This window comes from Osmerus eperlanus, chromosome 20 (genome assembly GCF_963692335.1).
Source record: "Osmerus eperlanus chromosome 20, fOsmEpe2.1, whole genome shotgun sequence".
Taxonomy (NCBI): Eukaryota; Metazoa; Chordata; class Actinopteri; order Osmeriformes; family Osmeridae; genus Osmerus; species Osmerus eperlanus.
In genome coordinates, this window is record NC_085037.1 from 9,369,638 (window position 1) to 9,391,801 (window position 22,164).

Sequence of the window (22,164 nt, forward strand, 5' to 3'; positions counted from 1 at the left end):
AATAATTTAAAAACTGGATGATGCAAAGTGTGACAAGGCAGTTAGATAACTAACAATTTCCTTTGTGATCTCCCATCCTTATAATTCAGGCTTTGGGCAATCAGGCTAGATTTGACACACATATATAACTTACATAACAGGGTCAGTGGACTACATCTGTGACAGCTGGATAGTATGTTGGGCTTAAAGGGGCATGATGTCATTTTAGAACAGGATTTTATATAATGTCATGGTGATGGAAAGCCACCTTTCAACCTTGACCTCCAAAGGCGCTGTGAGCGCTGCAAGTTGAGGACATCTTCATTTGGTCTTATGTCACCAAGATGGACATAATGACATTTATTTTTTAATTCGGGTTTGTACAGTGCCACTCTAAATGCACAGTACTTTCCCCACTGGTTTTCTTTGTGATGTCATACAATATGAGCATGTCACCACATCTCTGCTGGTGATGCAGACTGGAAGCTGGAATGATTTAATCATGCAATGGATTCCCTCATCTTCATGAATGAATCATTACATCACATCATTGGTCTAAGCAGTCTGTATGGGATGCATTTCTTTATGAGATCAGTTGCAGAAGTCAATATGATTATATTATTGCATCCATTTTGATTTGTATTGATACAGACTGCCTTTAATCATTTGGTTTTAGCTATTAGGCCTGCAGTATCTTTCCACTGAGACAAAGAGGTTGCGGTGAAGAGGCGGGGGAAATGACGGGGTGATCGTGCCTTCGGCATCTCCGCCAATGCGGTGAGCTATTCTCGCAAGCCCCCGCCTCCTGCAGGCAGGACGAAGAGCTGCGGAATCCCGTGACATCACTTAACCAAGAGTTGCCTTGGTAACTCTGATTATGTCAGTGTATTTTGCGTCCCGAACCACGTGCTCCCTATATAATAACTGGTTCCTCTCGCAGTGGATAGCGGCATTTAGAACTGATCGCTTCCTTGACAGGCTCCATAGGCGCGCAGTGAGGCATCTAGAGCAAGCAACTTGGGTGACTTATTATATCAGCTGTTTGGAAGCTTGTTTCTGAGCTTGTTGGATATACATTTTCCTCACCATGGCTGTCACAGAGGCTGGATGTGATTTGACTTATTGCAAAATGAGGGGCATTGTAACAGTTCTTACTGGTAAGCATCATTGTTCAACCTTAACTTGTGATCGAGATTGTTGATTAATTAACTTTTGAATATCCTGTAAACGGCAGTGTATGAGAATGACTGGAGATTGGCATCACCTCTAAACCTGGTGTTTTATAGGCTACCACAAACAATTTTCTGTTTGGCTATGATATGGGAGTCCGACGTCCCGGCACCAGAATTTGAATTGTCCATTGTTCCTTAAAGACGCTCACACAAACTCTATATTGTGATGGTTACGTGGTTATGTGATTTTCGCATTATTGTGATACCGCATTCATTCTTTAAGATATGGCGGGGATACCCAAAACAGTTCCGTTGCGCAACGCATAATCTCGTAGCCTACATGTAAATTTGGCCCACAACAAATTTTCCCCTACACCATATTATAATGTTGAATATGTTGAAACAATCTCAGCGGCTCGGCTTGTAGCTCACTTTGTTGTTAACATATGAGTCTGTAGGTGCTGGCACCGCACAGCCCAGTATTGGAGAACAATATTGACTGATGATGAATTCTCTAGGTTCACAATTGACGTGAGCTGCCTATATGCTTGTTATCCAATTACAGCTTTCATCAAGGAAAGGAAAATGGGACTGAACGACTTCATCCAGAGGCTAGTGTCTAACCCGCATATCTGTCAACAGTAAGTATAACACGTGAAAAATATGGTTTCAGAATGGAGCTGTAATAATAGCCTACACTTCAAATAATAGCAAAAAACACCATTAACACTCAAGTGTGCACATTCCCTCTTGGTGCGTCACTTAAACCCTGGGGTGTCTTAATAAAATAAATGGAAGATCGGGTCAACGTCCAGTTTCCAATCCAATCAGCCTCATTCAGCCGTTGCTTGGTTTGGCTGTACATGCTGTGACCTCCGTAATCTGCCCTCAAGCAGGCAAAGCCATAGCCAGAATAGTTCTTTCGTGTTCCACGTAATCTTCCCGCCGCGGCCTCTGGAATGCATAAGCACCTTTATGCAAATCCCCTCGGTCCGCTAGACTAGATAACACCATAATTCAATTAAGTGCGCACCACACAATGTCTTTCCGCCATTCACGTTCACACAGGTGTCCAGGTTCGGACCTGTAAATGTCCTAATTAGCTAATTTGTCCAACTGCTTCCTCCAGATGCTTGGGCAGTCTGTCACTACTTTTATGTCTTGACTTCAAGGCCATATATAGATAGTCCTATAGCCTCTTGTTAGGAACCCTTCCTTGATCAGTGTTGTTTTTTTGTTGATGTTGCTCTTAATTGACAACTAAAATGTCTGGAATACATCCTACCCAGGAATGAAGTTAACCTTATTGACTGTCCTATTAACAGTCTCTCTTTGAGACTCATGTCTTCCCTCTCCCTCCATTGTCATTTTAGCAAAGCAGGGATTGTTTTACTCACAACATTGAACCTTATCATAGCAGATACTGAGAAACAAAATAATCAATGACAATTCAATCTAACATTGTTTTCTCTCTCTCTCAGCTCTGAAGTTAGCACATTCCCGAAGATTGATGAAAACCAGAATGATGAGATGGAAAATGATGAATATGGAGATAGTCCTGTAAGTGATCTGCATGCTTGACTATTAGGACTAAAATGCTGTAGGATAGTATGTATTGTTACCTAGCGATGGATGTAGCATTGATGTTGCTCTAAGATTGATTTTTATCTGTCTTCTGTCCATCCCCCCTTTCAGATGTGCCTGACAATGGCAAGAACCTCATTGGCTGAGGAGTATCAGTAAGTAGACTTGACACCTTATGTAAAACTCTCTATCTCTGTCTCCTCATTCTATGTTTTCCATGTCCATCTTCACAATTTTAAAATGTTATCTTTCTGTCTATCTTTACCTTGTACCTTAGGATCAAGCCATGTGACTTTGACTACCTGAAAATCATCGGAAAAGGAAGTTTTGGGAAGGTGAGCGTCTGTTTGTGCAGCCCCATTGACGATGATATTAGACCATTCGTAGTGTGATAGTTGCACTCTTTCAGTAGTTGAGCTTAACATGTTGTCTGCTGTGTTACAGGTGCTATTGGCTCGGCACAGGGAGAGCACTAAGTATTATGCTGTCAAGGTTCTTCAGAAGAAAATCATTTTAAAGAAAAAAGAAGTAAGCTTTACTCTCAATTACTGCACATAATTTTCCTGTTTTCCTCTCTCTGATGAGTCTTCTTTGCTAACCTAATTGCCTCTGCCTTTCCCCATCCAGCAAAAGCACATCATGGCAGAGAGAAGTGTTCTGATGAAGAATATCAAGCATCCCTTCCTGGTGGGACTGCACTACTCCTTCCAGACCACCGACAAACTCTATTTTGTACTTGATTACGTCAATGGAGGAGAGGTAAACCACTAGAGCTACCTATGTTCTGCACCAAATGGTGAAAAGAGGAACTTGAGTTTATACACATTAAACCTACATTCACTCAAGTACTTAATCCTGCTGTATTTTCTTTCTCAGCTGTTCTACCATCTGCAGAGAGAGCGGGTATTCCTGGAGCCCAGAGCCAGGTTCTATGCTGCTGAGATAGCCAGTGCACTTGGCTACCTCCATTCCCTGCATATCGTTTACAGGTAGGAACCAACAATCCACAGCGCCCCCTGCTGGAAAAACTGGGGTTACTCAGCAGTACAATTACACTGGAATGAATGGTCAAGGTGCATTGTTGGAATTTCATTGAACACATTTCCTTTCTCTCATTCACAGAGACCTCAAGCCTGAGAATATCCTACTAGACTCTCAGGGCCATATTGTCCTGACTGATTTTGGTCTTTGCAAGGAGGGTTTGGAGCCCACTGGGACTACCAGCACCTTCTGTGGGACTCCAGAGGTACGGCAAACCCTACTATGACCCTCTCATTTCCTCCTTGATTCATGTGTTATTTAAACAGCTGAAGACAGTAGGGATTGGGGCTTCGGAAGGATTTGTTTCCAATCGTGCTTTCATGTCCTCCACAGTACTTAGCCCCTGAGGTGTTGCAGAAGCAGGCGTATGATCGCACCGTTGACTGGTGGTGTCTGGGGTCCGTGCTCTATGAGATGCTCTATGGCCTGGTAAGTGACCTGAATTCTTTTAATCACCTCTTTTCCTCCAAAAACCTTTTCTGGACCAATAGGTTATAGTATAGTCAATATATGATACCTGTTCATTAGTGAATGTGGCCCCGGTATCCTCAATTGATTTCCCTATCTTTGTCTCTCCCCATAGCCTCCCTTCTACAGTCGCAACACAGCTGAAATGTACAACAGCATCCTGCACAAGCCTCTGGTGCTGAAGCCCAACGTGTCCAATGCAGGCAGGGAGATTCTTGAGGGACTCCTGCAGAAAGACCGCACAAAGAGGATGGGCGCCAAAGATGATTTTGTAAGTAAATACAACACTTGCACACACACACGCATACATTGGGATAGGTTGTTAGTGTTGGGTGTTTTCTGTCAGTGGATTGACAGTGTTTTCTTCTGCTTTGCTCTTGCAGATGGAACTCCAGTTCCATTCGTTCTTTTCACCCATCAATTGGGAGGATCTTATGGCCAGGAAGATCATACCTCCATTCATTCCCTCAGTGGTAAGTAAAGTACACATCAATGTATGTTTACATTTACATGTATTCATTTAGCAGACGCTTTTATCCAAAGCGACTTCCAAGAGAGAGCTTTACAAAAAGTGCATAGGTCAATGATCATAAACAACGAGATAGCCCCAAAACATTGTGTTTGTGTTTCCTTCACAGAGCGGACCCACAGACCTGCAACACTTTGACACAGAGTTCACCCACCTCCCAGTGACATCCTCCCTGTGCAACACTGACTCCCTGATGGTGACCAGCAGCATCAAGGAGGCAGCTGGAGCCTTCCCTGGCTTCTCCTACGGCCCACCTGCTGACCACAACTTCATGTAAAGGCACATACCTCTGTCTTCCTAATTTCCGACCCAGAGACCACAGAGCCCGAGGACAAAGAGCAGAAAGAACACAATGCATCAGTCTGGGAATTCAGAACCGACTAGAACACCCTGGGATGGTTATTGCATGGCCTGCTGACAAGAAGTCTGACATGCTGATCTTGTGGATATGAACTTGTGAGGGGAACCCTACTCCTCTCCACTATTGGAACTGATGCAAAGAGTGCCAAGTTAAGAAAATAGTGACAACTCGTCCTCTAAAAACAGAAGATGTTGCTTTCTAATGGTTATGGACCACAGCCTCTGCCAGGAGACCTGTGAAGTGCATGAGGCTAGAAGGCTATTTGAAAAGTAGCTATTGAGCTAAACAAGAGCCAGTAGCATCAAAACTTAAGACTGACTATCTATGTGGACTACTGACCATGGAGGTAGCTGTAGATTGCCATGGCCTTATGATATTCTCCATCATCTTAAAGAACTATTTGTCTCTTCTCATTTCTGGTTGTTTTTTATGTGAATGATCAGTTGCACTTGAGAAAAACAGGGCAAATCTTAATTGAATAGATAGCTGCATATTTTGTCCCTTTTAAATTCAAATTTCAGTTACAAAAGGCAAACAACCAATTGACCTGGCATTTCAACAAAATATTTGCATTTGTTAATACCAAATGTATTGGACCAAATAATGAACTGTGGTACTTTTAAATAGTTTGTTGACCAATGTATTCTCAAACTACAGTTTCACAGTCAGTTGTCACAATCCTCGTGGTATCTTTATGTTGTGGCAATGTTTTACACGACAGTAGCTTTTTTGGAAGAAGAACTGTCTTAAGAACTTAAAATCTGTACCTGCTCATTATTTGCTTGAAACTCAAATCTTATATATTTGCTATATCTAAATGTTTAACTCTTACATATGACATGAAAAATAGTAAAATTCATGTTTTATTTTCTTACCTTTTGTCTTTGAATATATCTTCACTTCACCTATTTACCGTCAGAGACTGTGTTGACTTGAAGTGACATCTGCTGTTTGTAAACATTCATATATTTTTATCCATGAATTCAGAGAATGCGATGTGCAGTTTTATTAGCAATAATAGGCTTGTATTGATAATACATAATATAGCAACTTCTTGTGTGAATGTGTGTTTCATATCAAACACTCCAGATAATCGACCGCCAGATTGTTTCATATGCATCATGTACAAAATTCCTAGAATAGAGAGCTGTGAATGTTTTTTATTTTGTTAAGTGTGCCTGTCCAGTGATGTAAGGCTCCTAGCCTGGCAGTCCATTATGTTTGTACTGTATGTACATATATTGTATCTTCCCTGTAATCTTAAGGCTCTACATTAGGACCTGAAAAGCTTTGAACTAAAGAAAACTAAAAGCAGACAGAGGTTTTCAGATAGTACTGAAGTCATTGCTACACATGACTCTGGAAAGTGCAATAAAATCTCAGGCAAGAAAAATTATATTAAACAGTCAAATTCTGTAAACATATAATGAAATCTTGAAAACGGTAGTGTAATCCACTGTGTAATTTCTGCTACAAACATATTATAGATAGATAATATTGAAATAGTTCTGGATATGTACTATTTGATGGGTACTCTCTGATGAGTTTTACTTAAATATACTTGACTTGAAGTTTTACAACATTCTTGGATGACAACTTGATCCAACCAGTTGAAAATGAGCAAAAGGCAATACAGTTTTAGGAAACCTTCTTCCATATTTGGAAGCTTATCTTACTTGTTTTGAATTGTATCCATGTATATTTATTTACATGTCATTTCACATATTGTACTGTATGTTTTAAAAAGAATATATTGTATGGTTTAATTTAATATCAAATGATCATCTGTTTATAATCTGTCAGAATGGCTAATAAAATATGACCAAATTACAAACCCCCAAAATGCTTTATTTCTGTGGCTTTATTTTATTGAGCTGAGGAGTTGCACAATGTAAATATGTGGCATTATAGGCTTCTGAGAACTAAACGTTATCAACTAGACGTTTTACCCAATGGTTAGGCTACTGCAGGCATACCATTATGTGGATAGAAAAGTCTTTGTAACGAGCAAATTCACAAATCAATGTGCAATAAATTCCAATACACTTGCTGTAGAAAGCTCCCCTTCAGTTCATGGTTTAGCATTAGGCTACCTTAACACAACCTGTTCCCTCTACAGTCTCCACCAATCATTTGAGTAGGAAAAAAATATATACAATAAATAACTTGTCTACACATCTAAGAGCCTGCGTTTTGACCTGGATGCATGCAATGGCTCTGGTAAGTAGCCAGGTGCAGCATGCGTAACTGATGCTGACACTCCAGAGCAGAAGGTGGCGGTAATGCACCAATAAACTGGAGGCCAACCACCGTAAAACAACAAGAAGTTCGTTTTCTTGCTCGTCTCCTCGGCCCGACCTCGCTAGTTAGCTTACTTCAAATAGCGTACGGTGTCGGTGAGTGGTCAGAACTTCCTGCAAAATATAGTTCCCTAACAACAGACAAAGCTAGCGAGCTAGTACTTGTAGTAGTCTAGATTGTCTGGATTCAATACGAATACGTTTATTGAACAAAAGCACAATTCATCCCCCTATGGTAAGGTTAATAACGATATTTTATTGAGCTCATCTTAAATATAGCTAGCTAGGGCTACATTGTTTCCAGAACGTTGGAAAAAGAAGAGGGCAATGCCATCCAAATCCTAGCTGGCTAGATGGAATTTACTGTTGCGTTTACACGTTGCCTTTTGCTTGCTTGCTAGCCTATCTAGCTGAGTGTTATTGTTAGCCAGTTTGCTAGCTCTAGCTAGCGCAATCATGTAGCCAACTTTCTATTAAAGACATGTCAATACAGCTAGATTAAATACTTAAATGTTAGTTGCAAGGGACATTTTGTCATAGTAACTTGCTAGTTGCATGGCTGGTGTAACGTAACGTAGACTAGCAAGAGAGCACTGTAGCAATCTTAACCAAGCTAGCGGTATGTACTGCTTAGCTGGCTAACGCTACAATGCTGAATTTCACCTTCAGAACATGCTGTCCTTGATATGTAATTAACAAGGTATTGTAGGCTATACACTATTTCCACACGTAGTAAGGAAAAATGAAGGATTTGTGTATAATCTAGCAAGTTGCATTTGCGAGTTAGCTTAGCTAATTCTCGGATAATGTTTACAGTTAGGCAACTGCTGGCTGCCAAAGCGTAACGTTACTCACTACTGTAGCAATGTAAACAATCTGTCTTCGACACACTAGTAAGAAAGCACATCTCAGCAGTCAATAACTTGTGAGTTATTGCGAGTGAATGCATCGTCTGTAATAGCAAAAAAACTAAACATTTACACTTATTTAATACCTAGCTACTGTGAATTTCATTTTTTTAAATGTCTGAATACATCAGGTTGTTGTAAAGACTGATAATCAGAAAGATTTTACGTCGACATTGGTCGACTATTTTCTGCGTATTTAATGGAACTATCTTGATGAACATATATCGCAGACTACACTGTTGAAATAAAAGTTTCAAGGAAATAATACATGTCACCGTCATTGCATGGTCAAAGGTCCTCCTGTTGTGTTGAAAAGAAGTTTTGAAGTAAAAACTGTTACTGAGGACCTTGTTCTTGGTGCTCTGAGATCAATTATTCAAGCATTTAATTCATTTTAATTTGACACATTACAAATAGTTACGGTACCCCAATACCCATGGAGCATTATCCACCATCTACTTCCATCCATCAGGCTTCAATTGGATAAATAAATAGCATTCATGACAGCACAATGGTCATCGGACATAAACTGACAACTTTTCCTGACCCTTTTCTGCTTTTGTCAGATTGTAGCCATTGCTGCATTGGTCAGTAACCTCCTTCAGTCAGCCACTGTGCGCTCTGGCACAGAGGTGGAAGGGATGGTGGTAAAGGTTATCACAGGACAGTAGAAACAGTTGATGACGGGTGTGATGTCCTTTTTACGTTACCTAGAGCAACGGCAGGTCTCGTGGGCCTGGGTTATGTGTGGTTTCTGGTGTCAAAACACCAGCAGTGGCATGTCTACACCCCTAAAATTACCTTGTCCATCATTTAGTTTGCTGAGATTTATTGTAGGACAGAAACTTCAAGCAGTTAGTAGATGATGGCTAGTAAATCCACCTTGAAAAATTGCTAGTAAATCCACCTTGAAAAATTGCACAGTTAACTTTATAAGCCATTTACTTGTCTTAAAAAATATATCATATATACCCTACATTGTGTCTACACCAAGTTAAACATTTTAAACGATTTAACTTGTAATGTTGTTCATCTCTGAGGTTTGCAATGCAATTTCATACACGTCGCGGAATGTTTCCTTTTGACATGCTGTAATTCCCTTCTAACCTGATGCAGGTGCCCCCTGCTCATGTGCTCACATGTGCCTGATATTCAAAAAACAAAATGAATCGAGGTGGACTGGAGGTAAAACTAGGTTAGATCTTATCCCTCAGACCACCTATTTATATACGACAGCTTGCATCTGAAAACCTAATGCCTCCGAATGATCCACAGGGAATACATTTCGTAAAATGTAGGTCAGGTCACATGTAAGGAAGCACCCTCCCTCTAATCCAACTGTAAACACGAGTTGATGAGACAAGGGGGGTGACGTCTGTACCAGGCCTACACGTGCCTCACATGCTGCTCTTGTGTGGGGGATTAGGCCAGTGTGCCCCATTTACTGGCTCTCGAGGGCGACATTGTACCTCTCTTCTGATCACCCGTATGATAGGACGGGTGGAGGGGGGCGAGGATGGACAGACCATAGAGGGACTACATAAAGCAGTGGCCCTGTCCACTCACTTGTGCCATGTGTTTGTGTGTGTTGTTTGTCTTGTGGTCTTGTGAAGCAGGGTTCTGAGGGTTTTTCCAGAAACAGCAGAGTGTAAGACTGCAGACATGTCGGGTCACTCGGCAGACATGGATGACTTGCAGGAGCAGCCGGTAAATTTGCTCATCAGATTATTTTATTATTATTATTATTAAATTTGTTTGACAGGGACAATGCAGATAAACATAGCTGTAGATCAAAGTTTGCAGCTGATGTAATGCACATAGAGATTATAGCAAGTGCTAATTTTCAACTTCCGTCCCTGGATACTGGAGATACTTTTACCTGGATATCTGTGATGTGTTCATCCCCGCCATGATACATTAACTTTTTTTTACAGACAAAGAAGGCCAGGCACGAGCTAGACCTGGGACTTGAGAAAGAGCCCAGGTCAGTTTTGATTGGGTATGTTTTTGAACCTTGGATGATTTTAATTGCCACATTCACACTGAAGGAAAACACACAGGATGAAACAAAAAAAGCCAAGGTTATCAATGTCTGCTCCCTAGCTTTTGTGATTTTTGTTGTTGTGATTTTTCCAGTTCACTTGTCATTTAACTCTGTTTTGGAATGACATGTCAGGAATTTGTTCTCTGAATGTCACAGAGTAGTTCTGGCTATCTGCAGGCACTGTGTGGGTTGTGGTTGGTAATATCTACTGTTTTTGTTTCAGGGGCTTAGGTGATGAAAGTAGTCCCTCTGCTCTCTTGGGCTCAGTAGAGCAAGACAACTCTTACTCCACCTTGTCCAGTGCCTCTCTTGGAGGTGAGTGGATGGCCTCCCCTTACAACCGCAAACATACTACCTTACAGGACAACAAGGACAGATTTGAGGGAGGGCACACACCCACTTGGAGACGTACATATTTTTGATGATGAGAAAATAACCTAAGATTGTGGGTGTGTGATGTTTGACTATTTTGTCTTGCAGCAAGCCGAGAACAGCCTGGACCAGAAACTGGGTCAAGGCCTCAAGCATGTGACGACAACATGAATTCGTACGCACACACTGGTAGGAATTTTACACGTATTTGTTGAATATTCTATATAAATAAGACACGCTTACTCAATTCAGGCTGACTGTTTTTTTGTTTTTTTTAAAGCTGTGACCTGCAAAGAGCTAACCACAACAACAGCCTCTGAATATACCTCACAGATATACCAAGGAAACAAGTGAGTACCACTGTGTTAGGGTCAGACAATATAGCTTTACATACATTTTGCTTATTATATAAAGAATGGTCTTTGTCCTATACCTATATACAGGTCTAGCCCCAACAGCTGCCCCGACTGTTCTCTCTTTGTTTCTCTTTTCTTTCTTTCTTTCACTCTCACTAATTCTCTCTTTCTTTCTCGTACACTATCTCTTTCTCTCTCCCACACCATCTTTCTCTCTCACACACTCTTATTATGTAATGTAATTGTAATTTTATGTGATGCTGATGATTGTGGGTTGGAGGGTGTGTGGTGGGGTTTTTAAAACAAAAAAAGATTGATTTAGCAGTGTGTTTTTAATGTGAGAGTCTCAATAAAGAGCATCAAAAGTCTGTCTCTCTCACTCTGTCTCTCTGTCTCTCTCTCTTTGTCTCTCTCTCTGTCTCTCTCTGTGTCTGTCTCTGTCTCTCTCTGTCTCTCTCTCTGTCTTAATAACCCCTCAGCCCAGCAGTGACATCCTACACCAGCCAGGTGGGCTTCCCTCCTCTGGCTCAGTCCACGGTCTACACACCCTTCCCCCAGGCAGGGCAGACCTACGGCCTACCACCTTTCGGTCAGTTTCCCCCTCTCCTCTCCACATCTCCCCCACAGCCCTACTTAACATCACCTGGTCCTAACCCAGCTCCCAGCCCTCTTAGTTTACAACGCTGAAGCTCTGACATGCTTTTGCGCTGTTGATTTAACTACCTACGGTCTCTTCTTGTCGATGCTAGCGACACACGTCTTAACGGAGAGGTCTATTTTTATTTATTTTTTTACTCTCCCATCTTGCTTGTTCCCCTGCTTTCTCTCACACACACACTCTCTTTTCTTTTTCTGCTTCTTTTGCCACCTCCCTCTCCATCTATCTTCAGGTGCTATGTGGCCAGGCATTAAGACAGAAACAGGGCTGCCTGAGGCGCCCTCTGTTGGCCAGCCTGGGTTTCTCAGCTTCAGCACTGCCTATACCTCCACACAGCCAGGCCAGGTGCACTACTCATACCCCAGCCAAGGCAAGCCATCACCTCTCCCTGTCTCACATGTGTGTCTGGCTCTCTACAAATGTGACCAAAAATAACGTTGAAATCGGTCCCTGAATTGAAGGTTTCCACGTGTTCCCCTCCCGACAGGCTCCAGTTTCACAACATCCAGTGTGTACACTAATCTCACCTCAGCTACAGCCGCCACCACAACCTCGGCCTCTGTGGCTCACCAGGTAAGAAGGACGGACCTCAGAGGGTCGGAACAAAACCCTCTTAGTCCCTCCATCCATCCCACACAAATCCACCGGCCTTATCCCACTGATCTGTACATTTCCCCTTTTGTTTATGTAGGAATTCAGCAGTTACAACTCCCTGGGACAAAGCCAGTTCCCCCAGTATTACGCCCCGGCACCCACCTATGTGCCCGCTGGCCTGCCCAATAACGACGGGCATGGTGCCAATGTGGGCGTAGCTGGTTACCCAGCCATCAAGACAGAGGGCAGTGCCTCAGCCGGACTGCCCAGCACTACAGGTACTGCCAGCACCTTCCACCATCTGGGTCGGCTCACTCCTATACATTATGTGTTCACATCAAGATACCATGTTTACTCCCGTTTCTGCCAGCTGCATGGATCCCACTACCCAATCTAGTAATACTCATTAGCAGTTAGTAGTAGAGTAGGTGATTTTCACCTTTTTCAGGAAAGATTTGAAATCTGCATGCGTGTAAATATTCTGTACTTGTCTCTTTAGTGTCTGTCACTACCTGTCTGCTTTTTATTTTATTTAAGATGCGTCCCCACATGAGAACCTCCCTACAGGAGTAGCTCTGCCTTCAGGGGTGGGCCTGCCTACGGGAGCCAGGGACCAGGATGAGGCTGGCCGCAGGAACTCTGCTGGGAAGGCCAAGGCCAAGAACAAGAAGTCCGACAGCTCCCAACCCACCGACACGGATCTCGAGGTATCTGTCATGACTGGCTCTTAGGCTGTAGCATAAAGGAGTCCACACAGCCAAGCAGCATGTCTAAGTGGGGCTGGAGAAGGAAGAGGGGAGAGTTTGGAAGGCAGGCTGCACAGTGGCCTACATCGGTGTGGTTCATTAGCTTATAGACGGCCTCTTCAGCACTCTGACCCCTGTCCTGCTAAGAGACCATAGCCAGGCAAAGCAGCATGGAGCCGTAACCACGAGTGAAACAAAGCCACCCTGTCACATGAATAGACAAATGTCTATTCATGTGTGTTTACATGGCTGCAGCACAAGACTGGGGGGGGGGGGCTACACCACAAGTATGGGGTGACAACATGACGTGTCTGGGCCAGGGGGCTGGATCCTCATGTGACTCATGGGGTAGGATAGGAGATGATGGGGTCACATATTCAGAATGTGGTTTTCAAACATCACGTCACTTTCAAGTTATGAAACCTCATTATGAAAACCTGCATCGGTTACGTTATAGCTAGGTTAGTCTTGGTTGTCATTCATAGCTTAGCTCATTCTCAATTACATTTTTCTAATTCTTTCTTATGCAGTATACAATGTATTATAGCTTGTATAGGTGAGGTCAAATGTATTATAGGTTTAGATTATTATTATAGGTTTAGTTAGGCCGCTAGCCATTGTCAAGAGAAACAGGACATAATATTTGCAATTTACCTGTACTTAAATGGCAAATACAACTAAACTTGAACGTAATTGTTGATGCTTCTGTTCTCCTCATGAAGCGCGTGTTTCTCTGGGATCTGGATGAGACCATCATCATATTCCACTCTCTCCTCACAGGCTCATTCGCTCAGAAATTCGGCAAGGTTTGTCTCCAGAGTCCATATATGACTTGATATCAATCTGTCAGATGTAACTATGTAATCTATAGTATCTGAATGAGTATGTTACATGGATGGCGGTCAGATTTTCAGATTCAATATGTATATTATATGCTAACTGTATGCACCTGCCCACCACAGTAAATTCCTTGTTTGTGAACACTTACTTGGCGAATAAACACAATTCTGATTGTGATTGCCTCTGCTAAATGACGTAATGTAATGTGTGTCCTGCTGGTGCTTTGTAGGACCCTGCTTCAGTGCTGAACCTGGGCCTGCAAATGGAGGAGCTGATTTTTGAGCTTGCAGACACACACCTGTTCTTCAACGACCTGGAGGTACAGCATGAAGCCCCCTCTGTCCCAGACCATTCAGCTGGCCTGCTGCCGCGTGAGGCCTCGCACCTGTGGTAGCTCCCACAAACCGCCGTGTTTGTGTTTGACGAGGGATTTATCTCCCTTTGCTCTTCCCTCTGTAGGAGTGTGACCAGGTGCATGTTGAAGACGTGGCCTCTGATGACAACGGGCAGGATCTGAGGTTGGTCTCCAGCTAGAGGACAACTGCAGCCAACAGGTTTTGACATGCATGAGGCACCGCTATGTACCGTGATGACGCACACTGACGTCTCTTTCTCACCCCTCTCAGCAGCTACAACTTCCTGGCGGACGGCTTCAACGGCCCCAGCGGTGGAGGGGCTTCTGGGGCCTCCACAGCGGTCCAGGGAGGGGTGGAGTGGATGAGAAAATTGGCCTTCCGCTACCGGCGACTAAAGGAGATCTATAACGGATACAAAGGGAATGTGGGAGGTAAGAGAAAGGTGAAAGGAACAGAGAGAGAGAGCCTCTACGGTGCCACCCACTTGCAGTTGAGACGTTGGTATTGCACTGTGGGTAAATGTTTTTTTTTTCACTTTGCATGCCTGTTCACTGTGCATGCCTGTTCACTGTGCATGCCTGTTCACTGTGCATGCCTGTTCACTTTGCATGCCTGTTCACCGTGCATGCCTGTTCACCGTGCATGCCTGTTCACCGTGCACCTGTTCACTGTGCATGCCTGTTCACTGTGCATGCCTGTTCACTGTGCATGCCTGTTCACTGTGCATGCCTGTTCACCGTGCTAGCCTGTTCACCGTGCATGCCTGTTCACCGTGCATGCCTGTTCACCGTGCATGCCTGTTCACCGTGCATGCCTGTTAGCTGAGACGTGGTTACTTTGCGATGTGGCTGGCAAATACAGACCGTTCCTTGACTCTGAAATACCGTTAGACCCATGCTCTTCTGAGCCTTGATCTTCTGCTATGTATAATAAAAATGTCAATGGAAATGTCACCTCGGTGTTCCCCAAGGTTATCATGCACCACTATACCCATCTGCTGTCATGTCCTGCAGGCCTGCTGAGCCCCATGAAGAGAGAGCTGCTCATGAGGCTGCAGGCAGAGATAGAGAACATGACAGACGCCTGGCTCAGCACCGCTCTCAAGTCCCTGTTGCTCATCCAATCCAGGTGGGCTGGTTATAGAGCATAGGCTGGTTATATAACATTGGCTACATACACAGACATGTATAGCATAGCACTACATATAGCATATAGCATGTATAGCATAGCACAGGCCATGTGGTGTTTTCCTTGTGAAGTAATCTATGCCTTTGTTCTCAAAATGTGTGTGTTCCCAGGGGAAAGTGCATGAATGTGCTGGTGACCACCACCCAGCTGGTGCCTGCTCTGGCCAAGGTACTGCTATACGGCCTGGGAGACATCTTCCCCATCCAGAACATCTACAGCGCCACCAAAATAGGTAGAGCACACACACACACACACAGTCGTCCTTGAGAATATATGCTCTTTATTGTCCCATGGTCCATGTTTTCCCTGTGGTTTGGTGAATAGGGAAGGAGAGCTGCTTTGAGCGCATCATCTCTCGCTTTGGGAAGAAGGTGACCTATGTGGTGATAGGGGACGGACGGGACGAGGAATTTGCAGCGAAACAGGTAGCACAAGCATGCACCTTCAAGCCAGGCCAAGCCATGCAAACATTGTGCAGAATGTTTACATTTAGTCGTTTAGCAGACGCTCTTATCCAGAGCGACTTACAGTAAGTACAGGGACATTCCCCCCGAGGCAAGTAGGGTGAAGTGCCTTGCCCAAGGACACAACGTCATTTTCCACTGCCGGGAATCAAACCGGCAACCTTCTGATTAATAGCCCGATTCCTAACCGCTCAGCCATCTGACCCTCGTCAGAACATGCAGTATTTCCTTGACTATCACCTGACGCCTTACTGTGAGAAATGGCTCCTGCGTAACAGAAGCTTGTGGGACTCATGTGGTCTTTGTATTTGCAGCACAACATGCCTTTCTGGAGGATCTCCACCCACGGGGATCTGGTGTCCCTCCATCAAGCCCTGGAGCTGGACTTCCTCTAGAGCACCCCACGCTGGAGGTCATTCTCACTAAAGAGGAAATGCAGTCACCTGCCTCTGCGGCCCCACGGAGCCCTTAGCACTCCCTCAACCCTCCCATTATTCACACACACACACACACCTGCTCTCTGTAAGTCCTTACTTGCGTCTGACAGCCATTGACTAAGGTGGATTGGGGATGGTGGTTTGGGAAGAATTGGGAGTAGACTGGCTGAATCGTAAAGCAGGACCTGCCCCTGCCCCAGCGACTTTTCTCCCTCCCTCGGCAGCTAACCTCTCTCTGGCTGAACCTGGCACTTAACCACGAACATCTCTTAAGCTCCGAAGTCTGTCTTTTCACCCAACCACCAGTGGCTGAGACTGTTCTTCTGTTTTCTCTCTACCCCCCCCCCCCCCCCCCCCCTCAATGTAGTGGACTCACCAAAGGGACTACTGACTGACCAAAGGTCTGCACTGGCATGGTCTCTTTGGGTTGTTTTCAGCTTTCTTCTTTTCAACCCCTCTGGAGGGTGTCCGGGAAAGTATGATGTCACTTCCCGATCGGAAACATCAGTTCCTCTTTTTCTTTTTTGGCCACTCATTCCAAATCTTGAAAGCATCTATGTTACAGTCTATGAACATGAGGCTACATTAATGAGGCTACATTGACGAAGTCAGCCATCATTTACTGTAAGTTTTTTCCCCCAAAGTCGTATGAGGTATTTGGAAAGTATTTTTGCCGCTCTAGCCTTTCCCACTAGCTGACTAATGGTAGTAGTAGTCAACAGTCAGATGATCCGACCATGAGGCAGTCAGCTAACCTGACCTCTCCACTGTTACACCAGTCACTCCTGTGGAGGCTTTGCAGCCAGACAGTCTATCAGAGGCATATTGAGGAGCCAAACCTGCATTCCCCTCCGTGCATGCTTAGGAATAGTATGAGAATTGAATAGTGTTTGTAAGGATTATGGATTAATTGAAATCAAGCTGTTGCTTTTTATCAGGTAGTATGGATGGGCCCAAGAAAGCAATGCATGGCATTGCATGCTTCATCCAAACCCTTTTGGCTAACTGTTCCTCAGTGCACAGCCCTAAGTGTCCTTGAAATCCTTTAAAAGAGACTTCTGTTGACAAGGCATTTAAACATTGCACATTGCATAGATACAGTGGAACTGTTTTAGGTTAGGTTGCAGAAGTTTATTTTTATGGAAAACATTATTGGATATTTGTCTTGTTCATTACAATTTCTTAACAATTTGATCCACCACTACTACAATCCCTTCATAGGGATTTTAAGATGCAGGACAACTAACCCAAACTCAGCTGTATAAATCGACACTCCTGCTTAGTCTGTCTGTCCCAAAGCATTGCAAACCCTCCCTTGTCATTATAGCCTACATGTTGGGGAAAACAAGGGATGTGCAATACATGTATGTCAGTGGTATGCTCTTAAACTATATTTCAAGGGAAATTACTTTTTTGCCTGAAGTAGCTGGTAAAGAAAGCTGGATGTCCAATAATCCCTGGTCAGTGTGAGATTGTGACTGAACAATACTGAGCCTGAAGAAGATTTTGTTCCTTGTTTTTGTTTTGTTTTTTTTACTCACATGCAGCTTGACAATTAAGAATGTGTTTTCTGTGTATTTGTTTGTATTTCCTGAGTGTTCATAAATATTTATATAGTGCCTTGTAGTCAATACCATTATGAATATATAATCTCTTAAGGGAATTACTTAAATGTGTTTTATGCATTATCAATAATGGTTGTTCCACACTTAAGCTGAAGTGTTATTTTTCTTATTGTGTTACCATACTTTTTTTTTTTTTACGATATTACAATATACTTTATTAATCAGTGCAAAGACTTAGTTGGTCCTGTTGGACCGATGCACAGGAGTAATTGTTACCTGAGGAAATTATACCACTGAAACTCTTTCTCTGCTATAGCTTTGTCCACTGAAGCAGTAGCATTCCCATTAGCCTTTGTAAATTGGAATCACATTGCTGTTGCTTTGAGTGGCTTGTATGACTAAGACAATCAATCCGTAAACTACAAGGTACTTTGATTTATGTTTAGACACACCAATTTTGGGTAAAGAAAGTATACAGAGTGAGGTCATGTTAGCTCTCTGTTAAAAACAAATTATGAACTACCTAAGTGAATCAAGGAAATTATACTGTGACAGATCTCTTTTAAAATAAGTCCTTTGGAAAGTAAATGTTGTCAATGTAAAGTAGATATGGACTGATCCGTTTTATTTGAACCACCACACACAATCATTTGACATGTTTTCTAGAGACCATTGAAGTTTTCCAATTGCAAAATACATCCCTTTTGTTGCATTTTCTTTCTGTAATGAGTTCTTCTCTGCTTGCATTGTTTTTCTGGTTGATTGGTTTGATTTTATTTGTTTTGAAGTGCATGCGTTTCTATAAATGTTATTTCTGTTTTAAAGTTCGTTGTTATGAAATGTATGAGTATGCGTTTTTTTACTATGAGGGTCTGCTATGGATTTTACTCCCCACACTTGTTTCAAAGCCAAAAAACGAAGTACTGTTTGTCATCTTGTTTCTAGATCTGTCTGTGTTGGCTTATGTAGATTAGTGTGTGCAATATCTCAACTCAATGCAAAAAGCTATGATGGCACATAGCTTTGTAGGGATCAACTTTATCATGTCAATACTGAATACACTTAATAGGCTAACTTATGTAAAGTAAGAACAGATGCAGAGCTTTCTCTTGTGTATGTTTTGTTTCCTGTCTGTTGCATAGGACCGGAACACTGTTGATCACCCTGCAAGGTTTTCCTGTGTACTAATATTACCCATGTCAATGTACATAAAAAAAAAAATAATAAAACTTTGAAATGTACTTAAATATTTAGTTGAACAATGCAACATATGGCCAACAATATGTGGACACAAGTGCCAACTAATGTCTTGAAGCTAAGCTCCGTAGTTCTATTGAAGGCAGTCTAAATACTAAAGGATGCAATGACATTTAAACAATTTTGTGTTATAAAATTTGTGGCGGCAGTTTAGGAAAGATACTTTCTTGTTATAGTATGGTAATGCTTTCATGCCCAAAAAGATACATAAGGAAACACCTTTGGGATTAATTCCAACGCCATCTGAGATCCAGGTGTTTTCTATACATTTAAAATGTATAGAAAAATATATTTAACTATTATACTTTCCAAAGAACTTAGAGAAGACAGTCAAATGACGCTTTCTTCTGAGTTTACAGTCCAGAGATGTTCCAACGGCTGCTGCTGTAAATGAGGTCATTTCCTGAACAGAGTCTTTGTGGAAGTCATTCACAGTAGTTCCAATCCATGATCAAATCCATAGGTAGCTTGTGAGTGCTACACCAAACAACAGTTTTAATGCTATCATATACAACAGTGCTTTTAGTTGTTTTTTTTACTGTTGCTGAGCTCTGTCCATTTTCAATATCAGTCTTCCCTACAGACTGGATTTAATTTAAGTTCTGTCACTGTAGAAGTTAACAGCCAATTTCTCCATCCTAGTTTTGACTCTGGCAGGTCTTGAAGGGCCTTGCATGTTGCGGTCCATCAAAACATTGTCTACCTCATCCGACCCCTCTTGAGTGGCAACTCCTCTCAGGTTAGGCTCAGACTCAGGCTCAGCTGTTCTCAGATTTGTACCAGTTGGATGAAACCATTTATAGTAACCCACTCTAAACAGGAGCCCAAGACCATACAAGACAGACATACCAATGAGCACTGCATAAGGCGGCAGAGAGGATTCGAAGTAGGGAGGGTCAGTGGTGATCCTCCAGTACCAAACACAACAAAGCACACATGTATCAACTGTTATAAAGCTGTAATAGAAAAGGCACTTCCTCTTGGTCCGCCCCGCTGACACATTAAACCAGCTGAAGTACCAGATGAGGCCTAAAGTGGCCCGGAAGAGCTGCTCTCCACCAGGGCTCTCCATAAATGTGGTGTTTTCTCGCCACGCGCAGAAGACTAGAATAATCCATAGGGACAGGAAGTGTGCAGGGAAATAGCAGGGCAGGACGGACGTGAAGAGTGCGAGTGCAATCACACGGGTACCAATCAAAAACAGGTTCCACAGGAAGTATACAAAAGATGCTACCCAAGTTTGTTTGGTCTTATCAGAAAGGAAGGCACGAAGGGAGCGGTGGTACATGGTCACGCTGAGAGCGATGGCGGCCACTGATCCAGCTGTCTTTAATACTGGGAGAAAAACATAAATTGTCACACTCTCAGTTTGTTTGTCAGAGAAGTGTGTTATGATTGAAAAAAGATAATAGCGGCTCGCCATGGTTTAACTCACCAGTAATGGGCTCCAGGACGCCCCTGTGGATAATGACGGTGAGCATGAGGACCAACTGTGGGGAGCTTTCGGAAAATGTCTCAATCAGACGCAACATGTTGAGGTCATGAGATAGGGACATTTCACGTCCCTCTGAGTTCCCATTGCAGAAGGATTGTGTTGAGACCTCTACTACACCGGCAAACCTAGGGGTAGTAAAGAGTGATAGTGTGGTAGATGAGCCAGAGTCCTGCATCCTCATTTGTCTATTGAATAAAACTGATCATAACCATAACCAATTTGAAACAAATTTGAAACATACTCAATTATTTACTCTGATGTTTAGGGTGTTACAGAGTACTTTGGTAATGATGTTGCTATTATATTGTTGCATGAACACTATAAATGATCATACATACACTGTATGAGCTTGACATCTCCTGTAGGTTGTGCTCTATTCATTATTAACACGAACTGTATTACTTTCAGGAATGAGCCCAAAAGTTAAATTCAGTGTTGTGAGAAACTTTCTATTCAAGCTGAGACATAGTATGCGTGGCTGGCATAAGTTGTTGGTGAACCACAACTATGTGTACAAGCACAGCCTCTGGCTATTTCAACATTTCTGTTAATAAGTTAACTGAGGTTATGTCACCTGAGATAGAGTCCCATCTGACACAAGTGGACAACCTTGAGACAGAAGCCACCGAAAAAGCCTTCAACCTTTGAATTCTTGAATTCATCGTAGCTATACCACAGCCAGCTGTATGCCTGGGAAAGGACAGAGGAACCCAGAAGCAGGAAGACCAACACTCCCAGGGAAACGTAGTCCTCCTCCTGGTAGAAATCCACAACCGCATATATGTCCAACACCACATCCACCACGCACAAAACTAGACTACCAAGATTCAGAATGAAATCCCTGCAGTCAAGCTTAAATCTGTGTCGTTGATTCGTTTCCATTTTTCTACATGTCACGTAGAAACATTACTATTCTTGTCCCAGCTCTAATGAAACTGAAAGCAGGTGACTTTTTGGGTGTGCTCAAGCCTTCGGCAAGAGCACAACCTTTGTTCTCTCACATATATATTATTATTAGGTTCCTCCGGTAGGAGGGAACCTATTGTTATTGTTGGTATTCTTATTATTATTTTTCTTCTCCTTGCGCCCCAATATCTCAAAAAGTCCCTGGTCATAAATTTTCTAATTTGGCACATTGATACTACATCCAAGTGGGTACCCCCACACCAAATATGGGCCACATCGGACCATAGGGGGCGCCACAGGCCACGCCCAAAAGTCCGATTTTCAAAGTGATGGCATTTCCACCCCATTGCTCCAATTCTTCTGAAACGTGGTGTGCATGCCTCATTTTTCATGAGGAACAAAAAAGCCTCAAGGACCCATAAGGTCCGCCATGATGGATTGGATGGATTTCTCACTGGTCCATCACTGATGGACCAGTGAGCTTTTTATGAATGAGCGATTTTCCACTAAATAAATGTCAAGCTTATTTACGTTTTGGGGGGCA

General features: G+C 42.9%; 3 protein-coding genes across 4 annotated transcripts; 2 read left to right on the forward strand and 1 right to left on the reverse strand.

Moving 5' to 3' along the window:
• Positions 1–910: 910 nt before the first annotated feature.
• On the forward strand, positions 911–6,987 carry si:ch211-195b13.1 (STKc_SGK domain-containing protein). The gene is made up of 13 exons (XM_062487227.1): positions 911–1,136; positions 1,717–1,792; positions 2,633–2,711; positions 2,847–2,890; positions 3,013–3,070; positions 3,180–3,263; positions 3,363–3,494; positions 3,612–3,724; positions 3,858–3,981; positions 4,110–4,205; positions 4,360–4,515; positions 4,628–4,717; positions 4,883–6,987. Exons 1-13 carry the CDS (start codon positions 1,067–1,069, stop codon positions 5,048–5,050), a joined length of 1,290 nt encoding a protein of 429 aa, XP_062343211.1. The 5' UTR covers positions 911–1,066; the 3' UTR covers positions 5,051–6,987.
• A 547-nt stretch (positions 6,988–7,534) lies between these two features.
• Positions 7,535–17,261, forward strand: eya3 (EYA transcriptional coactivator and phosphatase 3). Of its 2 annotated transcripts, none has more exons than XM_062486437.1 (18): positions 7,535–7,669; positions 9,959–10,049; positions 10,277–10,341; positions 10,610–10,701; positions 10,867–10,947; positions 11,039–11,108; positions 11,594–11,703; positions 12,260–12,345; positions 12,464–12,644; positions 12,904–13,073; positions 13,835–13,918; positions 14,182–14,271; positions 14,412–14,470; positions 14,579–14,739; positions 15,322–15,436; positions 15,607–15,728; positions 15,821–15,921; positions 16,275–17,261. In XM_062486437.1, the coding sequence occupies exons 2-18, from the start codon at positions 10,005–10,007 to the stop codon at positions 16,353–16,355; spliced, it is 1,713 nt and encodes a 570-aa protein (XP_062342421.1). In that variant the 5' UTR covers positions 7,535–7,669; positions 9,959–10,004; the 3' UTR covers positions 16,356–17,261. The 2 variants fall into 2 exon arrangements, with proteins under 2 accessions (XP_062342421.1, XP_062342422.1); XM_062486438.1 differs by having other exon boundaries at positions 10,277–10,326.
• Positions 17,262–17,820: 559 nt separating this feature from the next.
• LOC134040519 (XK-related protein 8-like) lies at positions 17,821–21,651 on the reverse strand. Its single transcript, XM_062486441.1, has 3 exons — positions 21,289–21,651; positions 20,655–20,839; positions 17,821–20,554 (listed from the first exon to the last, which is right to left on the reverse strand). The coding sequence occupies exons 1-3, from the start codon at positions 21,594–21,596 to the stop codon at positions 19,815–19,817; spliced, it is 1,233 nt and encodes a 410-aa protein (XP_062342425.1). The 5' UTR covers positions 21,597–21,651; the 3' UTR covers positions 17,821–19,814.
• Positions 21,652–22,164: the final 513 nt, after the last annotated feature.